Below are 20,592 nucleotides of genomic sequence, written 5' to 3'. Positions count from 1 at the left end.
AAATTAATAAATATAAAAGATGGAATATTGTTGTATATTATCACGGTTGGCAGGACATAAAGACAGAAATTAGATGCTGATACTATGGTTTATTGTCATCTCAGACCAGCAGGTGAAGGTGAAGGTGGTGGAAGGTTCAGAGTCTGTCATCCTGCCCTGCAAAACAATACCTGCCCTGCCCGAGGACACCAGAGTTGAGTGGACTCACTCTGACCGAGAACTCATGATGGTCCATGTGTATCCAAAGACAGGCAACCATCTTAACACACAGGACGGTTTTTACAGAGACCGAACAACAGTGAATGAAGACCTGCTGAGAACTGGAGACCTCAGTCTGACCCTGAAATACCCCACAGAGAGAGACAGTGGGAGATACATCTGCACCGTCTACAGGGACAAAGACATCCTGAGACAGAAAGTAGTGCTGCAAGTTAAAGGTCAGACATGTAGGCACAGGTCAGAGATCAGTGTTGTAGATTTAGGTCAGAGGTCAAAGGTGTTAATATGCTTTGTATTTCTCCACAGAACAGTTTCCATCCTGGGCCAAAGATTTCCTGGTTTTCCTGGTTCTTCTCGTGGCCTCTGGAGGTCTATTATTTCATTTCCGTTACTATTTCATGTCAGGTGAGTGTCTCCTACTACACTACCCATGATGCCGATGGTTAGCAGGTGTCCTCTGGTGGCTCCTTGACTGTGGCTGTGTCCCAATTCAGGGTCTACACGCTTGAAGTACGCGCACTACGCGTGCTACGTACGGTGCGTACTATAAGTCCGAGAAGTGCGGAAGTGAGAGGCTTGTGAAATGGGACGGTCTAGCCTTCGTTGCGCTGTTCACATTGCCTAGCAACCATGATACTAACCGCGAGAAACGTTACATACAGCTTTGCGTGACATAAATGAAGGAGAAAAAATGTTTTGTTGGTCATTCATTTTTGTCATGACATCACTTTGATTAGTTGAGTATCTGAGGCTGAAACCACGGGACTGTGAAACATGATTGTTGGGCTTCATTTCTGTACTGAACAGTCATTTAAGATTAGTTAGTAAATAACAATTGGCTCATGTTGTTCACGAGACTAAAATCATCTCACTGTGGTAATGTAAATATATTATGGCCAATATTATAGCATTGTCAGATTAGTATGATATATATATTACAATGGGTCAAATGGGTCAAAGACTCAAGTTGCAGTTATTTATATTTCCTTTCACCTTAAATCTTCACTCAAAGACAAGTATCTTTGACAGTGTATATACAGATGTGTTATATATAAGAGACAAATATTGTTCGTTTAATATGTTGGCATTACTAAATTTGGCTCATTGCTTACATATATTTATAAAAAGAAAATGTACGAGCTGTGATAACTGTTTCTGATAGAATGAAGAGTAGACTGATATATGAAATATTCCTTTATTGGGTGAGAAAATCAGACCATGTCATAACTGCTTTAAGTCATACAGAATAGATATCAGAGCCTTAAACAGGCTGACTTCTGCTAAATGGGTCAAACTGGGCAGAAAGTCTACAAACACATAACATCCTTATAGAATATGATGTAACACTATAGATCAACTTAGCTCAGAATATATAAAGCATATAAACAGTTACAGCAATATGATGCAACAAACACAGCAGCTACTGATCCAAAATACTCAAAGCTTCATAGAACTGAAACCAACATTTATTTTTAGCTCCATTCTGCTGCTGATACATACTTTAGGTTTCTGAACATTAAACTTGTTGCTGCCTTTCATAGTGTGTAACTTGAAGGCCCTGAGTACTTTCTCCCACACTGAAAACACTGGGATGATCACATTATTTGAACATTACCTAATAAGACTGATTCAGGACAGACAGTTATGTTAAACTTTCCTAGCAGTCCTTCACAAACAGGGAACAGTCTGTCTATTCTCTCCATCTGTCAGCTGCTGCTGGCTCTTCCTCCTCCTCTTCCTCAAACACTGCTGAGTTTGTCCTGGTGGATCATCAGGGGTGCAAAGCCTCACAGATGATGTGCAGCAGTGGGTCCCTCAGTCTGTCCTCACTCTGGACACTTGCAGTTGTCACGCATGGAAATCAAATGTGTGATAAGCTGCAGGATTCAAACACAAGTGTAACTTATAAACACATGTTCATACTTTTATTCCACAATCAGAGAGAAAGAAACAGAGAGAGAGTGCAGGACAGACAGACAGGTGACAGTCTCAGGTGTACACACTGCTACAAACAGCAGGATTTAGTGTTTGTGTTATTACGAGTGCTAAACAAGAAGAGTTCCAGATGGTGCAGTGGACACATGTGTGACTCATGTGATTAAAGCGTCTTTCTTTCAGCTTAACGAGTGAACCGTCAGCTCGTTCAAACACACGTTAAAGTCCGTTTGGCTCGACACCACCGAACAGAGGCAGCAATATAACATAGCTAACATTAACAGTGCAGTGAATCCTGCTTGTGCCGTGATATTCAGGACTGCAAACCGAGCAGCATCACTGACTTTCAGCTTGTTGTGTTTGTGGATATATGACTGACTTTAATTATCCACAAAATCATCAGATTCTCTGTAAGATTAAGGTCGACTATATATATATTTTGAAGTAGAGGCTTTAAAACCAAGTTAACGCTGAAAGTACAAACATCGCTAATGTCACATAACTTTGCCGACATGTGGCCAACAGTAATGTTTTAATGTTCCTCATTATTAAACATTTGCACATAAATAAGTGACATCATATTCAGTACTTACTTTTGACAGTTCACTCTTCAGCCGCTCCCTTCTGCCGTCTGCCGTATTTTGCGGCAAAATTATCCACACCCACTATGAATATATCCCATATATCCCACAATTCCCGCTATGAATTGTGGGATATATGGGACCACGAAGCGTGCACCGGACCACGGTTGATATTTGGGGAAATCGACGGCGCATTTGGAGTATGCATTTGAAGCACACTTCGAATTGGGACAGCCGTTGTCGCGTGGCGGTGACGTAATCGCACTTAAAATGCGTACTTCAAGCGTGCAGACCCTGGATTGGGACACAGCCCGTGGCTCGCACAAACTTGTTCCAGAAGCTGAAAGAGTTGAGAGTTACAAACAGCTGATACAGAGAGCTGAAGAGAAACTTCCAGGTTTGTCCCAGAAGTCAGAAAACCTCCTTCAGACTCAGTCATTGATCAGTGAAACAGCTCCACAACATGACTTTACTAAACAGTGTGTGTGCTTCACTGCATTTATCTGACACAGAGACTGCATGTGGACAAGCTGTTCTTCTTCTGTGGTGGTAAACAGCAGGCTGACATGGAAACATGTGCTGACAGTAAATGTTGCAGCAGCTTCAGTAAATGTTCCTCCTTGAGTTGTGCTCAGTCATGTGGTGGAGAGCTTCAGGCTATGTCTACACTAATTCAGATAAATTTGAAAATGGCGTTTTCATCTAAAAATGCTCCTCGTCCACACTATCGTTTTCAATCATCTCTGAAGAGTTGTTCATCCACACTGAAATGCTTAAGTTCCTGTACTGCGCATGCATGAAACGTAAGACGATTCGACCTGCGTCGTTTCCGTCTGCCGTTTATTTACTTTCTGGCTCTTTGAAACGTCACCACAAACTGTTGAGGAGTTCTTTAAATGGATGACAATGAGGTGGAGTAGTTTCTGCGAGTAACAGAAGAGTACAAAGTTGCAAAAAACGAGCGAGAATATAGACTGGGAGACGCGCCAAAACAAATACGCCGAAATACTGGAGCGCCTCAAAGAACAGTATTCTGCGGATGACACTGCTTACCCCCACAGTAAGGACGACCTCACTACACTCATAACACAACATCGAGTTTCTCATTCATAAGAACCTGTTGTTAAGATAAGGAAGTCTTTCAGTGTGAGACATATTTCTCCACTTTATCATCAAATATATCAAGCCATGTTTCCCAATTTAGTAACTGTTTCTGTAAAAGAAACCCTCATCTCCAGTATTGTTAGGGATTGAGGCACACATGCCTCACCAAACATCACACACACCTTGGCGCTGCTTTACTTTGTCCTGTCCAGATGTTTACCTTCAAAGAGAGTGGATACGACTGAACCTGTAGGTAAATAAATACCACAGACATAAGCTAACTTCATTGTTAGTGCTTCTCAAAGTCTGCAATACAACCCAGAAGTAGCCTTGTATTTCCACACAGCCACCATACATCAAACACTTCTGAGCTAAATAATAATAATGGATTGCATTTATATAGCGCTTTTCGGGGCCCTCAAAGCGTTTTACAATGCCACTATTCATTCACTCTCGCATTCACACACTGGTGGAGGCAAGCTACAGTTGTAGCCACAGCTGCCCTGGGGCAGACTGACAGAAGCGAGCCTGCCATATCGCGCCATCGGCCCCTCTGGCCAACACCAGTAGGCGGCAGGTAAAGTGTCTTGCCCAAAGAAACAACGACCAGGACAGAAGAGGCCGGGGATCGAACCGGCATAGCCGAACCGGTCTTTCGGTTACAGATGCGCTTCCCAACCAACTGAGCCATGGTCGCCCCATAAGTATGTAACAAATGTATTTTGAATTAGTTAAACTGCAGGAATGTCTAAAAGACATACAGACCTGGATGGCTTCTAACTTTCTGCTTCTTAATTCAGATAAAACTGAGGTTATTGTACTAAGCTTGTAGTTATTTCTGACCAGGACAGTGGTTCCCAAACTTTTTTTGCTGGGCCCCCCTTTATTTTGCAAGAAAAAATGTTCGCGCCCCCCACCCCCACGCGTGCACACGCGCACGCACAGGCACTAACACATCCTCCAACCACACACACACATATTTTGCTCCATTGCGGTTTATTTCACACCTCAAACATTTAGTAAACAATTAAGCAAATACAAGTAAACTGCAATAAATTACAGGTAGTAATAAAATAAACTACTAACTCTTTTAAGCTACGTCAACACCTACACGGGTATTTTTGAAAACGCAGCTGTTTCATCCACACATAAACGGCGTTTCGAATCACCGAAAACTGAGATTTTTTAAAACCCTTTTTTTGCGTTTACGTGTGGACGAGGAATACAGAGTTCGTCACGCAATGTCAAAGGTATGTGCCTTTTTTCACGTCACGCTGTGCGCCACGTTATTGTTTACATGAGATAAATTGCAGAATAGCAGGTAGAGACGAAATACTGTTAATCTGACTATCTGCAGGTTTTACACGCTTACATATAGTTTTACACCGTCCCTCCATTTACAAAGGAAGAGGCGTCACGGTAGTTGTTTTTTTCCTGTGTAATAATATTCAACATTGCTGTCAATACATTTTTCAAAAAATGCCTCTCTGTGCAAAATGGGTTCAAAAACATAAACAACTGTGGGATACTGTTTGTCCGTGATTTGAACCGAGGGAACAAATCGTGGCAGGATCAGCCTGATATTATTTTTATCCCGCTGTAACTTTACTGTATAAAGAGCTAACATCTCCAAAATGTCAGGAGTAGTTAGTCATTACAAGAAGTGTTTGTGAACTAAAAATCAAGAATGTGGGATACTGTTTGTCCGTGATTTGAAGAGCCCAGCGCTGCTCCCGATGAAGGGAAAACAATTTCTGCAGGGGAGACCTACCTCAGCACTTGTGCAGGTGAAACCGAAGGGAAGATATGCTTCACCATATTTTCTAGTCTTTGGCTTAGAATGAAGTTGGTTTGGAAACCTATTCAGCTATAGCTTCCTCTCCTGCTTTCCGTTTCTGTGGGTGCACTGTGCGTTTTGTTTTTTTCCTTTTCATACTGCGTCCCCTCTGCCATGGCTCTGCCCTCTCTAGGGGGCGGGCCCCACACTTTGGGAAGATCTGGACCAGGATATGTCCTTCAAATCACATATTAGACAAATATGTACGACTGCTTTCTTCCATTTGCACAATATCTCATATAAAGTGCTTGCTCATAGGGGGTCATATGATTGTTGGGTTTTTCTCTGTATGTGTTATTGTAGGGTCTACCTTACAATAAAAAGTCTCTTTAGGCACCTGTTGTTGTGATTTAGCACTGTATAAAAAATTTTAATTGATTGAAAATCTATTTCTTCTTTCTTTAATGCCTATTTACTCTGTGAAGGCAGCTTCTGTGACAGTTCTTGAGTCCACAATAAATTTTCCTATGGAGAAAATTGGGTATTTTGAATTGTGTATTATGGCCAACTAAATGAGTAAAAATGTCATGTATATTTTATCTCAATCTTCTGTTTTCACTGACTTCTTAACTCTTGGTTACACAACGCTACTTTAATGTCGATATTTCAGTCAGAGAGAATGTGCTGAGTGCTGCTTTGTTGTCCTCTCAGTCCCCCAGGTGGAGGTGGATTCAGGGGAGGAGTCTGTCCAGCTGCCCTTCAACACCACATTTAACCTGCCTGAAGACGCTAAAGTGGAGTGGAAGGACAGCAAAAATAGGAAAGTTCATGTGAATGAGAACGGCTCTGACCAGCCTGAAGAACAGCACCAGGTTTACAGAGACCGAACGGAGATGAATGAAGACCTGCTGAAAACTGGAGACCTCAGTCTGACCCTGAAATACCCCACAGACTGGGACAACAGAACCTACACCTGCACCGTCTACAGCAGGAAGGGAAAAGTCCTACTAAACAAAAGAATGAAACTCTATGTTGGAGGTCAGTGATGCAGAAGTGAGAGAAAACATGTGACAGCTAAACACTTGATTCATTGTCTGAGACAAATGTTTAGAACTTCCCACCTTTAAAAATACAAACCACAAACCTTAAACTAAATAGAGTTTTGACTCTTTGACTCTTGTAAAGCTATTAGTGTCACGTTTCGGCTGTGTGGCAGGCAGGAGAGGACCCAAACGCAAACTCACGGGGACAGAACTTGACCTCAAAAGCACAGCTTTAATTGCTGGAAAAATAGAACACAGGCAATACAAAACTAAACTGGGAAAGCTTTTTTTTTTTTTTTTTTTTTTTGCCTGTCCCGTTTGGCTCTTTTGCATCAGAATTGTTGTCTAAAGGCAAAGAAAGATGCCCAACGGATTTACTTTACCAAATTGACCATCTCAGCCTTGCCATAATGGTCCATTTGATTCACCTTTTATTGTTTATTTTATTTTCACTTGCTGAATACGGGACAGACTTGACTGGGGGAAGAAGGGGAGAAAGAAAGAGGGAAAGAGAAACAGCTGAGAAGAGGGACGGGGGAGAAGGGCAAAAAACAAAAACCAACAGAATGGGCAGGAAAAAAAAAATGCATATATCGATCACCTGGATCACCTGTTGAGAAAGAAAAAAGAAAACAAGCAGAAGAGAACAAGAGTAATAGAATAAACAACATCACAATGATATATGGGAATATGACAGTAAATAATAAATATTAAACATTATTGTGCAGCACATAAGATCAACAGAACACAGTGTGCTTTGAGGTAGGAGCCAAAAAGGGTATAGTTTGTGTGTGTGAGCACCCGTGTGTACACCTGTGAGCATGGACGCGCTTGTTTTTTTAAAAGGTTCCTTCATGTAATGATCTGCTAGAGGGTGTGGGGGGGCCACAGCCCCGTCCCCCAGGGCATGAAGCAGGTATGGAGGAGATCAAAACTCCAGACATCCAGAGGCCCTCAGAACACAAGAGACCAAGGAAGACCAACAGAGGGGCAGCCGCGCCACTGTCCCAGAAAGAGCTGAGGAGAGTCCCGGATGAGGGCTCACTCAGCAGCCGCGGAGCAGAAGCCAGGGGGAGTTGCAGTGACGCGCCCGTGAGCTCCGCCGGCAGCCAGCTGTGCCTGAGTGACTGAGCCCCAGGCCGAGAGGCCGGGGGCACCCCAACTCCGAAGTGGCCCGAGCGAGCCTCAGGCTCCAGGCCCCGACAAGCGGCCGCCAAGGAGTGAGCCGGTGTGTACCTGGACGCCCATCCCCAGACACAAAGAACCACCAACGCACCGATGTCTGAGGGAGTCCGCCACTGGCAGGGGAAGCGGTGGTGGGGGGAGATAGGCCTCCAAACCTTGGAGGGCCTGAGATGTCCCCAGAGAGGTGACGTCTGATACCCAACCTGACATTAGACACAGACGTACAGGCACACACAGATACAAACATCCATTCCCACCCTCATGCTCTCATATGCACTTGCTCCACACTCAACCAACGTGGAGACAGACATAAAGAGACGCTGTACACACAATCACACTCCCCAAGCGTACTCTACGAACCGGGTCTAGGTACCCTTGCCCCTGGAGGGGGGAACTGCACCCAGACCCAGGTGGTGTAACCCTTTTCCCTGCGGTGGGGAGAGGCAGACCGCCCCGACTCCGCAGCAGCAGGGAGGCCCCACACTCCAGACCGCAGTCAGACGGCCAACTCCTCCTCCTAGCCCCCCTGCTCCAGCGGGCCGCAGAGAACGGGGGTGAGAGAAGACTCCAAACCTCCCTCCACCCGCTCATTGTAGTGTTGATGCATGTGTGTTCTAAGGTGCATTTAAAACCCAGGAGGGCTTGGAGCTACCTGCCAGAGAGCAGCAGGTAAGCGCATAGTCCCTCCTGCTAGCCCTCAATGTCTACGTGTATTTAAAATTGAGAGGTGGGCAACCACGCCAGGGGTGAGGTGTACACCCTTATGGTAACTTGGACTCCGTGTATCGTGCCCACCACCAAGATCCTATATGTATGTGTAATGAGAGTGTGAGTAATGTGAATGTCTAAGTTGTGGGATAAAATTGAGGCAGAGGCAGCCAGAAGGGGACAGAGGGGGGGGGGGGGGGGGGGGGGGTAGCCTCCTCTGCACCCTGGTGACATACCCCTACTCAAAGGCCCTGCATGTGTGGGTGGCTGTGGTGGAGCGGGAAGAGGGAGGCAGCTGGAGATGGGGAGGGAAGGAAGGGAGGGGCAAGTGACCCCTCCCTGGGGCCAGCTCCCCCACTGACCCCAGTAGGCACCCCCATACTCCGCGACCCGCCAGGGAAAGGGGGCCCAGGCCCATCCAGACCGGGGCCCAGTGCAGCAGCGCCTCCCGGCCCCACAGAGCCCGGGACAGTCCACCCAACCCCACCACAGAGAAAACTGCACCCACCCCACCATCCACTCATCTTCCAGACTACATAGACAATAGACGCCCAGGCTGAGATCTTCCTCCACCTCTCCTGTATCTCCCCCTCCTGCAGAGAGAGTTCCTGAAGAGCGGAAAGCTCCTGCAAGATGTGACAATCTCCCCCACCAGTTGAAGAGCCCCCCAGGTGGCTCGACGCACCGGCGGCACCCTGCGCCAGGGCTGGGCCCCCATGCACCCACCCGCCCACAACCCACCAACACACCAACCAGGACCCAAGCCCCCGTGGCCTGGCCAGGGCTCCAGCCCAGAGACGGAGCGCCCCCAGAACCTCACGCCCATCCCGGACCCACCCAGGGGCAGCCAGGCTACCAGGTCAGTAACCCACGTCCATCAGCACAGACCCTCCCCTAGCCCCGCTGCACGCAGCCACGAGGAAACAGTCACCCGAGAGCCAACAGAGCCCCTAACCGGACATGACCGCTACCCCCGGATTGAGCCCCCCAAGGAAGATGCCTCCGGGGAAAGCTAATCATAAAGTATACCAGGAGACACGGGGAGCATCACACACAGCATGAGGGAGAACGCGACACAGAACTGAGGGAGACGCAGACGTGACACTGATAATCATAACAAGACACGGCAGGAGTGAACACCACACTGACGGGAGACGGGCAAAGTAAAACAGGAAGTACAGAGGTTCAGACAGGAGGAGAGAGAGCACGGGGAAAACACAGACATAACGGGCTGGGGAAAACATGGAATAAAACACGAGGAGAGACGAGAGCTCACAGTTACACAGGGGCACACAGGAGGTAACCAAATAAGGAACATCTTAACTAAATAATCCTAGGAACCAAGGCATAACTAGGGAACAAAATACAAAACACACAAAACTGAGAATACTGGGCCAACATGGCCCAGGACCATGACAATTAGAATAGAAATCCAACAGGGTTTTCAGAATCCAGTTTGTTTCAACACTCAGAAACAAGAAAAGCCCCCAAAATTTAAGTCTTTCTGCTTTCTTGAAAGTGTAAGATACAAAGCAGCCCAGACCATCACACTACCACCACCATGTCTGTCTGTTGCAGTGATGTTCTTTTGATGAGATGCTGTTAGTTTTATGCCAGGTATAACGGGACTCAAAGCTTCCAAAGAGTTCAGCTTTTGTCTCGCCAGTCCAGGGAAGGTTGTCCAAAGGTCTCAGGGATCCACAAGAGCCCCAAGACACATTTTAGGCAAATGTGAGACAAGCTTGTGTGATCTTTTATATCAGCAGTGGATGTCTTCTTGGACCTCTGCCATGGACACCATTTTTGCCTTCTCCTTCTCATTGCTGAATAGTGACCTTCAGCCTTAACCCTCCTCTCGTGTTAGGGTCGGCACCGACCCATTTTAAATTTCAAATGCATAAAAAAATCACATACATTTGTTTATTGTATCAAGGCTTTTTGACTTTGTCAGGAACCTCTATTTCTACAAAATAAAACAAAATTATTTTCACTAAATTATAAAATGCCCTAGTTGAAATTATGACCTTTGTGTTGTTAGGGTCAGTTTCGACCCAGGTATAATATTATGAGTATAAAGCAATAATTAAAGCTAAAACTGAAATCATAAGTGCACTGTCAGCTAAAACACTTACAGCAAGCGCCTCTCCTAATCATATGAGCTTTAGGGGATTCTTATTTTGCATGTTTTTTGCAGTATACCTGCACAAAAACAAAACAAAATAAACACGGGCATGTGAGGTGAATTCACTATTTGAGTGGCCATTTGACTTCCAGAGTGCACATTTACAATTTGCAGCATACAAAAAATGAGAAGAAGATTCACAGTGAGCTAAGTTCAGGATCATATTTTTGGTGAAAATGAAGGAGAGGACACAGAGCAGCATAGCGATTCAGATGGGCAGGTTTCTACGGAAGAAGGCAATGTGGACTATCATCCAGAAGACACAGACACATCTGATCAGAGGTGGAGGCCGCTGGTGCTGAAGCTACTCCTGCTGAAAGATTCAAGTCCAAAAATGGTAAGATCTTTTGGAGCTCAGTACCTCATGATGTACATGGCAGGGCAGCTGCTGCAAATGTCATCAAAATGACCCCTGGAATCACAAGGTTTGCTCTGACCAAAGTCAGTGACATCAAGAGATGTTTTGAGATATTTATGCCATTGTCACTAGAAAGAATCATCATTACTATGATAAACCTTGAAGGAAAAAAAAGTCCATGGCGAAATGATGAGGAATACCTGGATGCTTTCATTGTTCTTGCTGGAGTGTACAGATGCTGCAATGAGGCCACTGATCGTCTATGGGATGCATCGACAGGCAGAAACATTTTCTGGGCAACAATGTCACTTCACACATTTGATATCATTTTGATTCAAGAGTCCTCAGATTTGACAACAGAGAGACCAGACCGAGGTCTGACAAGCTTGCTCCCATCAGGGATGTCTGGGAGAGATGGGTGCAGCTTCTTCCACTGATGTTCATCCCAGGGCCAGTGACAGTGGATGAATGTCTTGTCCACTTTTTGAGGAAAATGCACCTTCCGGCAATATATACCCAGTAAGCCAGGGAAAAACGGCAGAAAAATCTGGGAAGCCTGTGATGCAAAAACCAACTATGCCTGGAATGTACAGATTTTCACAGTCAAAGCTGCGAGTGGCATCCCTGAGAAGAAACAATGAAAATGTGTGGTCCTCCATATGACCACTGGACTGCAAGATCAGCTGTGATATTTTATTTTATTTTATTTTTTACCAGATATGACCTTGGACAAGAACTTCACAAAGGAAACTGAGGTGAAGCTGTATCATTGGGAAGTGATAAAAAGCTCACAATTACCCACGGCTATAACCAAAACAAAGGAGGAGAGGACTTTTTCTTTTTTTCAGTTTATATTAAAGGTCTACTGCTGAAAAAAACAAACTTTTTTTGTCTTTTCTTGATGTAAATGTCTATGGGTCGAAATTGACCCGTAACACCATCGATGTCATTTTAGTTATTAATCTTAAAATGAAAAAAATCAATAAAACAGATTTATTTAAGAGATGTATCCTATACCCCTCAGTAATACTCAGGTAACACAGAAACCTTTTATTTATTAATATGATTCTCTTGAGGTTAATTTTACAAATTTTTTTAAATTGAAATCGAGGGGTATAGTGACAAAAAAAGACCCAGAGGCCCACACCAAAAGTATTAAAACCAACATTTTCATGGATAAGGAAGCCTAACAAGGTAACCAAGAGATGAGAAACAAATTGGATGATAACTTATTGTTTTTAGTATATTTTATAGCTGATTTAATTCACGGGTCAAAACCGACCCGCTAACATAAGAGATGAAAACAGAAAGCTAACACGAGAGGAAGGTTAACTGAGTCAAGTGAGGCCTGTAGTTCTTTAGATGTTGTTCTGGGTTCTTCTGTGACCTCCTGGATGAGTCGCTGATGTGCTCTTAAACCAATTTGTTTCTGAGATTTCTCCATGTGTGAATAATGGTCCTCACTGTGACTCACTTAGAAATGTTTCTGTAAGGCTTCCAGATTGAAGTCTTTGTCTTGTTTCTCAAAGAAAACCAGTATGCCAGCAAACATGATCCTTTGTGGCTAGACCCACAAGGCTCACAGTGGGCAGCCCACCTGGACTTCAGTGCAGGGCCTAGATGTACTGTTCCCACTGGGTGGCAAGAAAACAAAACAAAAAAATCCTTCATTATAACAATTAAATATGAGTCAGTGGAACATTATCTTTATTATAATGACATTTTTTTTGATAAATTTTTCTCACTATGAGGCACATCAATCGCAAAACCTAAAACACAACAATAAACTCCTGGAGTGATAACAATGGGTTACACAAAAGCAGAAGAACTGTTGGACCACATCAATAATCAGTCTTACAGTGGCTTGCAAAAGTATTTGGTCCCCTTGAACTTTTCCACATTTTGTCACATTACAGCCACAAGCATGAATCAATTTTATTGGAATTCCACGTGAAAGACCAACACAAAATGGTGTACACGTGAGAGGTGGAACGAAAATCATACATGATTCCAGACACTTTACAAATAAATAACTGAATAGTGGGGTGTGCGTAAGAAGCCAGAGGGGGCTGCAGTGGCGTGCCCCCTCACATGGAGAAATTTTCTGCTCTGCCGGCAGCCAGCTGTGCCAGAGTGAACCGAGCCGCAGGCCCAGAGGCCAGGGCCCCCTTTGCACCAGAAGAGGCCTGACCGGGCAACAGGCAACAGGCACCAGGCCCCGCCAAGTAGTCACCGGGAGTGAGCTGGTACATACCTGAGCGCCCAGCCCCGGACACCAAGAACCACCGACCCCTGAGGGCATCAGTTACCGGCAGGGAGTGTGGTGAGGGGAGATAGGCCTTTGGAGGGCCTGAGAGTTCCCAGAGAGGTGGAGTGTAAGACCCGACCTGCTCGGTGCCATGGCCGGCAGAAATCATGGGGCAGAAGGCTTTCAGAGCCTCTCCCGTTAGTATGGTATTAAAATACCGGTTGGCACTGATTTTTTGGTTGAGGAGTGTGGTTTGGTTGTAGGAGAAGTTGTTGCATGTGGAAGTGTGAATACAGCATCTAGGATGAATAATGCAGTTGTTATGTTTTTGCATTCTATTGAATAAGTGAAATGCTTAGTTGAGAAGGTAGTCTTTTTGAGATAAATACCACTACCACGGTCTTTCTCCTAATGAACTCTGCAAAAAAGATAATTCTGTCTAATTTGCCGCCTATCATCAGCAATGATATATTGCTAAAAGAGTTATCACGTCATGGTCAGATCGTGTCAGCAACGGTAATGCTCCGCTCTGGGTGCAAATCGGCGAAGTTAAAGCATGTTGTTTCATTTCGAAGATGGGTGTATATGATTCCAAACAATGAGAATGAGGAGCTGAACATAGTGATGAAATTTAAGATTCATGGGTTTGACCACACAATTTTGGCAACAACAGAAACATTCAGGGCATTCAGGGAATTCCGTCCTTAATTGCCCTGAATGGTGCAAAAAGAGGCTGAAACTGTGCAGGGCTCTGAAAACACAGGGGAGGGGGCTTCAGCAGAAAACTTGGCAGGAGTTTCAGCAGATAAGGCAGGAAAAGGTGTTTCTGCAGGTAACACAGAGGAAGGAGCTCCAGGATTTAATGTAGGAGAGGAAAAGAAGTCCAAGGTTTCAGAGTGTGAAATACTTAGCAGCCAAGAAAACAGTGAGGTTGCCTCTACTGCTACTTCTGCTGAAGTGTGTGAGGAACTTAGCCAAACGACTACACAAGAAGGAATGCAGCAGGGAATGGATGTGGATGAAATAGCCCAAATTGAAGGAAGTTTGTTCTGGGATGATGAAAGCATTTTTAAGGTATCAAATATTAAAAGAAAACCTAAAGACTCTAAAGGTGTAAAACTAAAAAAGAAAAGGGTGGAAGAGAGAGTGAATCGGATCTTTTATCTGATTCTGAGAGTGATAGAGAGGCATCCGACTCTCCTATTCCTTATGGTCAGATAAGTAATGTGTACAGTCTTGAACAGATTATGAGTTTTTCGGTAACCAAAGGGAAATGAGATGTTGTTGTAAACAAAAACGAAAAACTCAGGTCTTTAGTCCAACCCCCGCCCTAATGGCAGCAAACGTAGTTCTAGTTCCTAGTTCAACCCGGTGAGCGGCAAAACAGGCATGGGCTCCTTCCGCTCACCGAGCTCCTCCGGCTCGCCGGGCTCCTCAGCTAGCGGCGCGGGCTCCCCCCGCTCGCTGAGCTGCTCCCCCGGCTGCGGCACGGGCTCCCCCCGCTTGCTGAGCTGCTCCTCCGGCTGCGGCGTGGGCTCCCCCCGCTCGCTGAGCTGCTCACCTGGCGGTGACGATGGTGACACGGCAGCAGCAGGCGGTGGATGTGGTGGTAGAGCAGTGGACGTGGAAGGTGGAACAGATGACGACTGAGTGAGTAGCTGGGCAGCTAATTGAAGTGAGGGTGATATGGCTATAATGAAGGGTGGAGAGGATGAAAATGATACAGCTGGCTCAACAAATACCAGGGGTCCAGAGGCAGCTGAGGCCTCCAGTTCGGCCTCTGGGGAAGCCCTGGGGAGAACCTCTGTCTCCATGTGGCCAGACTGGGCCAAAACGTCATCTGGGTCTGCATGCTCTGAGCTCCCTAGCTCCAGGCTCACAGTCACATTTTCAGAGTTTTCGGAGGTAAAGCAAACAGTTTCTGACCCCACTGACTCTGAGCTAACGACTTCAGGGCTGTCTATGCAAAATTCTGCCCCAGAATTAGCACTCAGACCACATTTGTCTGTCAGTGGTCCAAAGATCTCCACTGGGGGTTCAGTTACACCTTCTACAGTTTTTCCATTGTTAATTGCTGTAGCGGCTATAGTCTCTATTTCCATGTTCACAGGGAGGGAATTTACAACACGGGCAGAGTCCATTTTACTCACTGCCGCTGGTCCTGAGTCTTCGACAAGCACAGGAGTGAGTGAACGCTGCTTGCGAGGACGCCTTCTCCTCCGTGAAGGCGGGGCCGTGTGCATGGAAATCTGCTGTTCATCTGTGTTTTGATTTTCAATGACAGGATTTATTGAAACAATTGAGTCTGGTTTACTCACTGCGGTAATGAGTGCTGTCGGACCGTCGCCAGCTGACCGGGCTGAAACCGCAGGAGTGGGTTGAGGTGTAATGGGGTGATGATGGCGAAGGCGATATCCCTTCTGTAATGGAGGGTCAAACAATTGTGCCGCAAGCATTGACAGGAAAGCCCTGTGCCGATGCGTGAAAAACCAAGCGGCTAGAGCCTCTAGGAGAGCAGCCGAACTTTCCTTGCTCGGGCCACCCAAGCCAAATAATTCAAAACTTGAACTCTCCCTTAAACTAGTGACCAATTGCTTAAGTTTGTTAATGTCCAAAAAGTTCATGGTGAAGGTAGTGGATGTATATGTCTCTTGTGTGGGTCTACAGCCTGGATTACGCTCCGGCAGTAATCCCATAGCTGCGCGAGCGATCTCTCCTCCGTGGCAACTCCTGAGTTTGCTGGGTCCATGGTGGTTGGTGGGATCATTCTGTCACGGTCTGGCTGGCAGACCGTGGGGAAATGGGGGAATGAGGACCCAAAATGCATGGTTCTGCGATGCAAACAGTGCACTTTATTTACAGTGAAGGTAACCGATGCACAATAAATCCCCTTTGCTCCCTAGACTCCCATGTGTGTGTTCCCCTCCGACGTCCGTGCTCGTGCTCCCGGCAGTTGTGTTTCTGCACACCCTGTGCGTGCTGCCCTTCTGGTCCCTCATTCACCTGCAGGACAATAACAGAAGCAGCCGTTAAACACTGAACCCGCGCGCACGCACACACACACACACACGATCCGCACTTCCTCCTACTACTACACACTGACTTGGAGTCTTAGCTTAATGATCCTGCGCCGGTGGGAGCTCCAACACTCTCCTAAGTAGCTCCCCCGACGAGCCCTGATCACCAACAGGTGTGTGGCAGGAACTTCAGGTATGGCCAGTCCTCCAGCAGGGCCACACCCTTCAGGCCTGATGTGGCTGTTCTCCATCCTCCAGCCACACATGTACACACCCTGCCTCTACATATGAGTGGAACACCGAACACAGCATAGTGCAGAAAAACACACATCCCCAAATAACAACAACAACACTAATAATAATAATAATCCATCCTGCTCACAGTAAACAGTCTTTGGAGTAGGTGAACGGTGAAAAGTCTCTGGCTTGCAGTGTGGAGAAAGAAAAAAAAAAAAACAGTTTTGCTCACCACTGGATCTTGCTGCTCCAAACAGGAAACGCGATGGCGGCATGAGCCTCGCCTCCAATTATCTGTGGCAGCAGGCGTGCCAAGCGACAGAGCCTCCATCGAGCCGAGATGGGTCGCGGAGTCGCGGCGCCCCGGCGAGGTCAAGGGTCCAGTGAATGAGGCGGGTGGTGTGTGAGCGAGGAGCGGAGCGGCGAGAGAGGAAGCGGCCCAAGCGCGGCGAAAGATGCCCACTCAAATGCTCTGGTGTAGGTGAGGCAGCAGGTGGGGGAACGCGCCGTCTCCGAGGCCCGCACAAAGCCAGGCGAGTCCCCTCGAAGACGTGCTCTCTCGCCGCGAAGAGCCGCTGTCTTGCCCCGAGCTCCTCCGCCCAACGGGAGAGCGCTGCCTCCTGTCGCTCAAAGAGGTCCGAGTCCGCTGTGTTCCGATCGTGTCTTCGTGACACGGGTCATGTCATTCTGTCAGGGGTTATGTGTGGAAGCGAGGAAGAAAGAACCCAAATGCAGGACTCGCTGGTAGGTCAAGACTGGTGATTTATTGCAGAGAGCGGAGGAATGAACAGAACATGAGATGGCTGACTGACTGGACAACTGAAAGACTGACTGAATGGCTCACTGAGTATACGGCACACATGGGAACGACAACATCAACATCAATGACCGGTGAGACCGGTGAGTACACAGCTGAACATAATCTGGCTAACGACACGTGAGACAAGCTGACACAGGAAAAACAGGAAGTGAGAACAAGTGAAAAATATACTGAACATGAATGAACTGAAAATACTGGGTCAACAACCCAGGAACCCTGACAAAATGTGGCTATAACAGGAGAGTCAGATTTTTTTTTTTAAATTATTGAATGTTTTGGTAAAATTTCATCATCTAAGGTTAACTGGGGTAACAATAATATTAGTAGGTAAAAACTCGTTTGAAATATTTGGGTGTTTACTTAGGGGATCACATGGAGGTCATGAAAAATTGGGAATAGCTTTTACCACGAATGGTACATGGGTTGCATAATTATTATAAACAATCTTGTCGCATTATCATTGTGGCACCGTCTGTCAGTTTTGGAACCTCCACCCAACCTATTGATGATATTACAGACTATTAATTTAAACTGTTTTTGGGACAGACTGCATTGGGTTCCTCGAAGTGTTTTGTTTTGTTTTTGCCAAAGGAAGAAGGAGGGAAAGGTTTGATTCATTTATAAAGTAAGAAAGTAGCTTTCAGGTTATAGTTTTTACAGAGTTTTTTTTTTTTGTGGGGATCAAATGTTTTGTGGCGGCAGGTTACAGAATGCTTATTTTAAAAAGTTGGTAAATGGGGTTTAGTAAAACTCTGTTTGTTTTTGATCACTCAAGCTTTGGTGTAAAGTGTTTGTCACTTTTCCATGTTAGTGTGTTCAAAGCGTGGAGGCTGATGGAAACAGAAAGATTTGGAAAATCTACATCCTTGCATTTGCTATTATTGGAACCTATTCTCAAAGGCTCTAGTTTAGGTTCATCCTGGGATGATGTGGCAATGATGTAGGCACTACTGATAAAAAAGGGAGTTACCACTGTAAGGTCTTTGCTTAAACTTGTTGAAACAGTGGGGATGTTGTCTCCTTGGCGAGAAGACTGGAGGTTTGCTCTCTCCAGATTGTAGGCTTGACGTTAAGAAAATTCAAGCAAGTGCTATCAGAAGATGATGAAGTACTTTTGAATGGATGGTCTAATAGACTTTTAATACCTGATAAAACATGCAGTTTCTTTACAGGGAGTGCAGAATTATTAGGCAAGTTGTATTTTTGAGGAATAATGTTATTATTGAACAACAACCATGTTCTCAATGAACCCAAAAAACTCATTAATATCAAAGCTGAATGTTTTGGAAGTAGTTTTTAGTTTGTTTTTAGTTTTAGCTATTTTAGGGGGATATCTGTGTGTGCAGGTGACTATTACTGTGCATACTTATTAGGCAACTTAACAAAAAACAAATATATACCCATTTCAATTACTTATTTTTACCAGTGAAACCAATATAACATCTCCACATTCACAAATATACATTTCTGACATTCAAAAACAAAACAAAAACAAATCAGCGACCAATATAGCCACCTTTCTTTGCAAGGACACTCAAAAGCCTGCCATCCATGGATTCTGTCAGTGTTTTGATCTGTTCACCATCAACATTGCGTGCAGCAGCAACCACAGCCTCCCAGACACTGTTCAGAGAGGTGTACTGTTTTCCCTCCTTGTAAATCTCACATTTGATGATGGACCACAGGTTCTCAATGGGGTTCAGATCAGGTGAACAAGGTGGCCATGTCATTAGTTTTTCTTCTTTTATACCCTTTCTTGCCAGCCACGCTGTGGAGTACTTGGACACGTGTGATGGAGCATTGTCCTGCATGAAAATCATGTTTTTCTTGAAGGATGCAGACTTCTTCCTGTACCACTGCTTGAAGAAGGTGTCTTCCAGAAACTGGCAGTAGGACTGGGAGTTGAGCTTGACTCCATCCTCAACCCGAAAAGGCCCCACAAGCTCATCTTTGATGATACCAGCCCAAACCAGTACTCCACCTCCACCTTGCTGGCGTCTGAGTCGGACTGGAGCTCTCTGCCCTTTACCAATCCAGCCACGGGCCCATCCATCTGGCCCATCAAGACTCACTCTCATTTCATCAGTCCATAAAACCTTAGAAAAACCAGTCTTGAGATATTTCTTGGCCCAGTCTTGACGTTTCAGCTTGTGTGTCTTGTTCAGTGGTGGTCGTCTTTCAGCCTTTCTTACCTTGGCCATGTCTCTGAGTATTGCACACCTTGTGCTTTTGGGCACTCCAGCGATGTTGCAGCTCTGAAATATGGCCAAACTGGTGGCAAGTGGCATCTTGGCAGCTGCACGCTTGACTTTTCTCAGTTCATGGGCAGTTATTTTGCACCTTGGTTTTTCCACACGCTTCTTGTGACCCTGTTGACTATTTTGAATGAAACGCTTGATTGTTCGATGATCACGCTTCAGAAGCTTTGCAATTTTGAGACTGCTGCATCCATCTGCAAGATATCTCACTATTTTTGACTTTTCTGAGCCTGTCAAGTCCTTCTTTTGACCCATTTTGCCAAAGGAAAGGACGTTGCCTAATAATTATGCACACCTGATATAGGCTGTTGATGTCATTAGACCACACCCCTTCTCATTACAGAGATGCACATCACCTAATATGCTTAATTGGTAGTAGGCTTTCGAGCCTATACAGCTTGGAGTAAGACAACATGCATGAAGAGGATGATGTGGACAAAATACTCATTTGCCTAATAATTCTGCACTCCCTGTAGATTGTGCATTAGGCCGCAGCGTAAGAACTTTGAAAGCCTGGGTTCTTTTTTGGAGAAGGAGAAATATCAATAGACACCACTGGATTCGCTGAACGGGAAGGTACTGTATAAAAGGTGTGTTAAGACAAAGTTAACAAAGCAAAGCTAAAAGCTAAAAATGACACACCTTGGTGAGATTATTTTAAAGTTGGTTTTGATGTGACACCTGTATGGGGGTTGCTGTACAAGCTAAGAACACTGGTGATTTACAGGGGCGGATTTTAGATGGTATGCTTTTGTGTCCATCATTAAGCCTGAGGTTTCAGATAAATGTCCTTTTTGGTTAATGAGAGAAACTATTTTTCATTGTTTTGTACAGTGTTTCAGATTAATGGATTTATTTTCAGTACTTAATTGTATTCGGGAATCATATGGAGAATGTTTTTCAAAACAGTTTTTTTTATT

At 45.3% G+C, this 20,592-nt stretch overlaps 1 protein-coding gene across 10 annotated transcripts in view; it reads left to right on the top strand.

Annotated features, from left to right (window-relative positions):
* The window catches only part of LOC146634876 (muscle M-line assembly protein unc-89-like), a 73,404-nt gene that overhangs the window by 1,775 nt on the left and 51,037 nt on the right, over positions 1-20,592 (top strand). For 2 of the 10 annotated variants that reach the window (XM_085379112.1, XM_085379070.1), the window contains exons 3-5: positions 105-437; positions 526-624; positions 9,404-9,411. In XM_085379112.1, the coding sequence (XP_085235238.1) occupies positions 105-437; positions 526-624; positions 9,404-9,411 (440 nt within the window). Of the gene's footprint in view, positions 1-104; positions 438-525; positions 625-6,327; positions 6,655-9,403; positions 9,412-20,592 lie in introns of all 10 variants that reach the window. The other 8 variants (XM_085379094.1, XM_085379120.1, XM_085379077.1 and 5 more) reach the window with 5 other exon arrangements.

The sequence above is a fragment of the Diplotaxodon limnothrissa genome, linkage group LG3 (assembly GCF_057381915.1).
Source record: "Diplotaxodon limnothrissa isolate DT_005_m linkage group LG3, D_limnothrissa_male_GT1.1, whole genome shotgun sequence".
Classification (NCBI taxonomy): domain Eukaryota; kingdom Metazoa; phylum Chordata; class Actinopteri; order Cichliformes; family Cichlidae; genus Diplotaxodon; species Diplotaxodon limnothrissa.
The sequence above is the reverse complement of the archived record's forward strand: the minus strand, read 5'-3'. Positions and strand labels throughout refer to the sequence as shown.